General features: G+C 45.5%; 1 protein-coding gene across 1 annotated transcript; it reads left to right on the top strand.

Moving 5' to 3' along the window:
• On the top strand, positions 1–5990 carry LOC134023915 (B-cell receptor CD22-like). Its single transcript, XM_062466272.1, is given in 14 exon segments — positions 1–207; positions 355–416; positions 803–1156; positions 1317–1574; positions 1758–2027; positions 2534–2803; positions 3569–3604; positions 3607–3726; positions 3729–3836; positions 4394–4475; positions 4680–4728; positions 4875–4961; positions 5160–5287; positions 5381–5990. Coding segments are annotated over 13 exon segments (1932 nt in total). The 5' UTR covers positions 1–207; positions 355–367; the 3' UTR covers positions 5502–5990.
• Positions 5991–7658: the final 1668 nt, after the last annotated feature.

Raw genomic sequence — 7658 nt, 5'->3', positions numbered from 1 at the left:
TCTTAAACGTTGAGGTTTTCCTGGTTTAAAAAGCTAACCTAGGGGGCTGTGCACATTCGTTTCCTCTTGAGCATTAAAAGAAACAGCCTCAACACAACGACCGCCACCACTTTCTTCTCCAGTATCACTAGCAACTGTTTCGTACGCGCTCTGCGCGCTCACCAACCGACATCACTCCTGATACAGCATTAACACGCACTTGGCGAGGTGAGTCTCTGGGTCAGGATGACATTTGAAAAGCTCATTAAAATGTGTTTCTTTCCTACTACTTTACACCAGTTAGCTTTTTGCTCTTTCCCAAGACCCCCACTAGCTTCTCAATTAATTTTTTTTCTCTGGAATGTGACATTGTAGCGCTCGCGCTGAGATGTTGGCAGGTGCGTTAGCGTTGAGTGTCATCCTCGCTGCTTTGCCAGGTAAGCTATCAAAAAAGATATATATTTGGCGATGTCAATTGGACAAAATAATACTTTGTGTTCACGTTTTCAAACCGCTCGTTGCGTTTCATCTAAAGTTACACAGGTGCCCTTGCATGACGCACAAGTTATTTAAAGGTATTGATCTGTCTTTGTGCAAGTCTGCGTTAGTCAAGCCAGCCACTCTTCCAATCCACATTATGCCTCATCAGTAGCACTGTAGGCTATATGTGTCACTGTCTCATTGTGGCACACAGTAATACTCAACTGGATTTTTAGCACCAGGGAGTGGTAGTAAAGTAGTAGTTGAGGGTCTGTTTGTTTTGTAGATAGTAGAGAGTACAGAGGGTTTTGTATGGAGTAGGTGAATTGTGTGTGTCTTCCAGGTTGTCTAGGAAGGTGGAGCGTGACCTTCTCGCGTAGGGACATCTGCGTTTGGGCCGGGACCACCGTCACACTACCGTGTCGCTATGACTACCCGCCGGGTCACACAGTGAGGCGGGTCACGTGGTTCCGTGTGTCGGCGGAGGGCAAGAGGGAGTTGGCCTACCACTCAGACCCCTCCATGATTAGCTTGTCGTACCGTGGACGCATACGCTACACGGGCAGCCAGAGAAGCTGTGGCGTCCAGATCACAGGCGTGAAGCTGAGCGATGGCGGCCAGTACCACTTCAGGTTTGAGACAGACCACCCCCAGGGACGCTGGACCTCCCCTGACACTGTCACTCTGTCCGTCACAGGTAAAGGCACTGATATTAGCTTCAATGTACAAGTACAAGTTTAACTCTGAGATAACACAGGAGAAATAAGGTAGTACTGTACAGCCAATGAAATAACATGGTTTGTTACTGGTGCAACATTGGTAACAATACTTGTGGTTGTGTTTTGTGTGTTTTTCAGACCTCCAGGTTCAGGTGCACCCAGCCAGGACGGCCAACATGTTTGCCCAGGGTGAGACAGTGTACCTTGGCTGCCAAGCACGAGGATGCGGGGCGCCAGGCCGGACCCTGGCTCTCTATAGGAACGGTCTCAACCTGGGCTCGCCTGACCGTTGGATCACTGTCTATAACTTCGACAGCCAGCACGCCGGCACCTACACCTGCCGGCCAATCCCACCACAGAACGTCCAGTCCCCGCCACTGGTCCTGGCAATGGGATGTGAGTGGCTGTCAATGTCTGTCAATCATTGTTAGCAACATTAGCGTCCTGTGAAGAACACAAGATATGTAGAAGGAATGTGTATCCCTCCATCTCTGTTCATATTTTCTTAGTTTATCATTCTACCTCTCTTCTTTCTCTTGCCTTTGCCTAATTCCCTCCTTCTCTCCCCTCCTCGCACAGATGCCCCCCGCTCCACGTATGTGGTGGTCAGTCCTGGGGGGCAGGTGTCAGAGGGGGAGTCAGTGACCCTGACTTGCAGCAGTAACGCCGCCCCCCCTGTGGAGAGCTTCGCCTGGTTCAAGGACCAGGAGAGCGGCAGCATCCCGGACAGCTTCAGTCCCCAGCTCGCCCTGCCCAGGGTGGCACACACCGACCACGGGGAGTACTCATGCGTGGCACGCAACCCTCTGGGCACCGAGCGCTCCAAAGCGGTCCTGCTCAGCGTCAGCTGTGAGGAACACACTCTCTCCCTCACTGCCTCCCCACAGCTAGCTTGATCTGAATTGAGGCTCGCTCCTAACAGGCATTGCTTTGCAGCTAGATGTTACTAACTTGGTTTGAGTTACACTGTGTTGTTTATGTGTTTTTTATTGCTAAAAAAGTCCAAAATAACATAGTCAACTGCCTGTTCTGTGTGTAAGTTTGTGTGTGTGGGGGGAGAGACAGAGTGAGAAGTAGAGAGAGAAAGTGGTTACTTCAGTTCAGTCTCTCAACTTCCTTAACCAGATATAGGCCAAGCTATGACTAACATATTTCCAACAGCGAGAAACCTGCTGACTCTGCATCACATCTGACCACAACAAGAGATCACTAATTATTTATTACTTTCACTGCAGTTAAGCCATCTATGCTAGCTTAAAAAGAATAATTAAATAAGAATAATGTGCAGTATCTACATGCATGCCTCCATTGTGTGATGATAAAGTTTTACAGCTGTCTTTTCTGTGCTGGTCCAGATTCCCCAAAGGGCACCAGGGTTCTTTTTAGCCCTCAAGGTGACATCAGAGAGGGCTCCCCTGTCAACCTGAGCTGTAGCAGCCAAGCCCGGCCCCCTGTGGACCGCTGGGCCTGGTACAGGGTGCTGGGGGATCAGGTCTGGGCTAAGGGAACCAGCCAGAACCTGTCCTTCCTCAGTGTGCGCTCCCACCATGCTGGGCAGTACTACTGTACCACCTGGAATCGCCTGGGGCACCTCACCTCCCCGTTTGCCTCCCTCACTGTGCTCTGTAAGTACTGTTGACATACTGCTGTTTGTCGCGGTTTACTCTAAGTACTGCTGACATATTGCTGTCTGTCTAAGTGTATTGTGTAATTACTGCTATTTGTGTGCTCACAAGTATTGTATACGTGCAATGTCTGTCACAGAGAACTCATGAGGACTAATGTCTCTTAAGGTACTCTGTCAGTACTACTAACAAACATTTGTTTGGGACAATTAATGGCAGGGAGTAATTATGGCTTATTTTTGTTGCCATCACCCTGGTATCTTTTGCATAAAAAAATACTGGTCAAAATGAAACCAGAAGAAAGGGAAGCACTCAAAAAGACAAATAGGTTAGGGGGTATACTCTGGTTAGATAGTAGGTCCTGTCTGTTCTGTGCTTCGCTGTGTTCAGGTGAGCTGAGCCTCTGTCTGTTCAGGTCAGGTCCCAGGGAGGAGAGGAGAGGGGTTGGTCTCTCCTCTGTCTGCCACAGGACACCCACACCTCCCTCTGTCCTGTAGGGAACTAATCAATCCACCACCATCAATACCCTCTCTCCCTCCCTCACTCACTCTTTCTTTCCTGTACACTCCCTTTTCTCTCTCTCTTTTCCCTCTCCTTCTTACTCCTTCTATCTCTCCTTGGCTGCCTATCTGTCTACCATGATCCCATGTCTCTCTTACCTGCTGTCACTCCGTTTTTTGTTTTCTGTTACTACGCCTTCTCTTCCTTTATTGTAATCCTTCTCCTCTCCTCCCCTCCCTCTCCTCTCCCTCCAACTTCTCCCAGACCCTCCTAAGAACACCTCCGTGCTGGCCCGTCCCTCGGTGTGGTGGATGCGGGTCGGCCCCTCACGCTGACCTGCAGCAGCCAGGCCAATCCTGCTGTGGATAACTTCACCTGGCACCGCCTAGGCTCTGCACAGGCCTGGGGAACCCGATCGGCTCCAGCTACACCTTCCACGAGGTTGGCCCCGGGGAGAGCGGACAGTACTACTGCGAGGCCCGGAACCGCATCGGAACCCACAGCTCACCCATCCTCACTGTCAGGGTCAGAGGTCAGCTCCTGAGAACGCTGGGATTGTAAAAATTTTACCATTTGTCTTTCCTTTATTTCAAACTTTAATTTTATTTGGGAAACAGCCCAACAGTGTACAGATGGTGCTCCGTTCTACGTGCTAAATTGACAGAATCAGTCAACCTTTGATATGGTTGACCACAGCACCAGGGAAGGAAAGTTGCCTGATTTGACAAACCTACTGACACAAAACTACTGATCTTTTAGGGCTAAAAAGATCAATACATGTTAGTCCATTCGTTATATGACCTAATTTAGCCCTTGCTTGACCCTTGTAACAATCATGACTACTTGTAACCCCCTTCCCTTCACTACACAAACGCAGTCTGCTAACGTCTCATGATCTGGGTGTTATTTCTGCTTTCTCCTTTTGTTCGTTTAGTTAGTCACTACTGACAGCAACAGACACACTGGAAAGGACTAGACGTCTGATCATACAACGTGATCAAAACATGATTATCACACTTTCTGTCTGTCTGTCTGTCTGTGCCCTCCGCTTCTCTAATTCTAAACCCTTTTGTACTTCCTGCTTGGCAGGCCGTCTGAAGGTCATAGCCCTCGCATCTGCAGTGGGCGTATCCGCAGGACTCATTACTCTCACCGTGGCGATAATGATCAGGTGACAGGATGGAGTCATTGCTAAACAAAAAATACAGCTCACTGTCAATATAATAGGGTCAGAAATATTTTAAAAATCAAAGTTTTCAACCACTGAATTGGAATTTCTCTTTAGTTTCCGAACGGAAATTGATCCTGAGCCAGTTAAATTCCCTCAGTGTGTGACTGTTTGTATCTATGCCATTTCTGGATTTCTGTCTTTCAGTAAAAACATGCACCGTGTAGACATGGAGTCTCCAGACGAAATCAAAAAGGTACGAGTCTCACTTCTTCAACGGTCTAGAGATTTCTTTATTGAACTGATTACAGATCTTTGTTTTCCCCATCTCATTCTCTGTCTCTATTATGATAGTCGTATATTTCTCTCTGTCCTCTGCCCTGTGTGTATCTATGATCCCAGAGAGCGTCTGTGACAGGTGACACCCTCTTCCAGGAGTCTGTCCAGCAGACGTTTCATCTCAGGCATAGCAACATGTCAGACATCCCGGTATGACCTTAAGAGGCAGACAGAATACAATGGTTATTTAGCTCATGTTTTTATCCTGTGAAACCTGGGACACTTCATATGTGATCTGTTCCTCAATTCTTCTTGTCCTTTTACCTTACTTGTCTTGCAATCTGAGGCTCCACTTCCATCTTACCTTCTCTTTCGCTCTCTTCGTTTGTGTGTGTGTGTATGGTATAGGAAGAGCCAGAGGAGTTCTGTGAGACCTCCCATCCCGCCATTGTTCCCTTGAAAGATGCTCCACCCATCACAGAAGCAGAAAGCTCTGCCCTCAACTACATTACTGTACACTATTCTAGAAAGCCCAGGTACATACCTCCTTCACCTCCCCTTCTCTTTCCTACCTTCTCAACCTGGTTTCCTTCTCTCATCGTCCTCATCTTCTCCTCTTCATCCTCCAGTGGCAGTCTGGATCAGGTGCAGGTCACAAAGCCTAAAGCTAACCTACCACTGGAGGGAGACAGAGGTTCCAAGGATTCTGCAAAAGTTGTTTACACTGTCCTGGCACGGCCTCACCAATAGAGGGCAGCAGAGGAGAATTAAGAACGCCTGACCAAAGAGGAACCAGCAGCATCACTCCCTTCTATCCCACCGCCACAGAGGATTGGAAGCCTCCTCACACACATACATATAGACACACACTCACACAACTAAACATGTTGACATACTACGTCTAATTTACTGTCTGTATATTTTAATTGTCTGTAGCAGCTTAATGAACACAGAAACTGTAGCTTTACCTCAGTCTAGCTCACTGTGATTCTGTCAAATGTGTTGATGAGTCAAAGCTTTGGCTGCATTGAGAGCATGAAATGTTAGCCACACATCCCTCAGTACCTGCATATAGATTGGAGAGGAGATAGTTGGAACAGCACAGAGGATGAGGAAAACACTTGTGTCTGTTTTATGGTACTAAAATAGATCTGTATGGAATCTGTTACTGAACTCGTGATCCAGTGATTATGAAAATACTACAGCCTGCTATTGGTTAAATAAAGTTGATAAACGTCAGCTGTTGTTGATATGTTACGTAACAGATTGTCTTCAGTCTTCAAGACTCATCAGTCATCACTCTCACCTCAATTTCCTCATTCTTCCTGTAACACAGTCCTACTTTTGTTTACTGAATGATTGATTCAATCATGATTGATTATATTTAATCATACCAGTAAGGAAATAGAAGAAAAACAAGCTTATCAGTTTTAAGTGCACACTATCATACCTAGACTTCACCCGTGTTTCTTGCCTCACGTGTAGAAGCTGCTTTGTCAAATTGACTTGAATGCAAGTTTAAGTTATAGTCATGCAAATAAGTCCAAAGATTTTCTATTTAACTTCTAATAGTAATCTGTAGAGATGATCAGATTTTCCAGTGAAATGGTCTGGACATGGTCAGTAAGTTACTGTGGTAATTGCAAGAAGAAGTGGCATGTGTAAAACATCATATGATCATAAAAGATTCTCAGCAACGAAGATGTAACAGTAAGAGTATATATGTAAAGGACTAAACTGTGAATGTTGGTTTCTCACGGAACTATCTTTTGAGATTTTGTTTCTGCCTGTTTCTGCCTGCCTATCAATATAAATAAATGCACCGACTAATACATTTAGTCATTTTTTACATTTAGTCATTTAGCAGACGCTCTTATCCAGAGCGACTTACAGTAAGTACAGGGACATTCCCCCCGAGGCAAGTAGGGTGAAGTGCCCATACACCTTTAAAACCCCATACACCCCTCAACTCATATAATCACGGCACAGAGGGCCAGGCAAAAGTCTAGCTTAAATACACACTCTTATAATAGCCGATGCACCCTAAAACCATAGGCAGCACTCTGGCAGGCACAGCACTGAAGTGTTTAAGGGGAGACCCGAATAACCTGCCTGTCTGCAGTACTCAGTTCTCACTTCCCACACTACCAATTCTTTAAACAGGCCTAATTAAAACCATACAACACAAAACAACACTAGAAAGTCTGTAGTCTAACTCACCAAGACCCTCCCCCCTGTCATTTAAGCCTTTACATTTACATTTAGTCATTTAGCAGACGCTCTTATCCAGAGCGACTTACAGTAAATACAGGGACATTCTCCGAGGCAAGTAGGGTGAAGTGCCTTGCCCAAGGACACAACGTCAGTTGGCATGACCGGGAATCGAACTGGCAACCTTCGGATTACCAGCCCAATTCCCTCACCCTCACCTGCCACCTGACTCCCGCCTTTAAAGTGATTTCAATCTATCAGGTATATCAAGATGTATATAAGGAAGAAGGAACAAAAATTCAAACAAAGAACTATGGAATGAGGAGAAATATGATCATGAAAAACTAGATTGATGTAGATAATTTTTTTCACTTATAAATACCTGTGGTTGGGGTTTCTCAACAGAACATCGACATCAGTACCAGGTAGGTGGAATCTTTCATTTAATTTCTTGCAAAATTCTGTGAATAGTTGATAGTTTAAACCAATAAGTCAATGATTACATAATTATTAATGAATAATACAATGTATTTGCTGAATTTATGCTGAAGATGAAACTAAAGCAAATCATGTGTTTATTACAAGTATATTTCTATTCAATCCATTTGTCACAATGTATTGTTTAACATGTAATGATATGATTGTCTCCTTAATCTGTGGAATATGAAGAATGTTATTCACTGTCTCCCTTCTAGT

The sequence above is a fragment of the Osmerus eperlanus genome, chromosome 7 (genome assembly GCF_963692335.1).
Source record: "Osmerus eperlanus chromosome 7, fOsmEpe2.1, whole genome shotgun sequence".
NCBI classification, from domain to species: Eukaryota; Metazoa; Chordata; class Actinopteri; order Osmeriformes; family Osmeridae; genus Osmerus; species Osmerus eperlanus.
The sequence above is the reverse complement of the archived record's forward strand: the minus strand, read 5'-3'. Positions and strand labels throughout refer to the sequence as shown.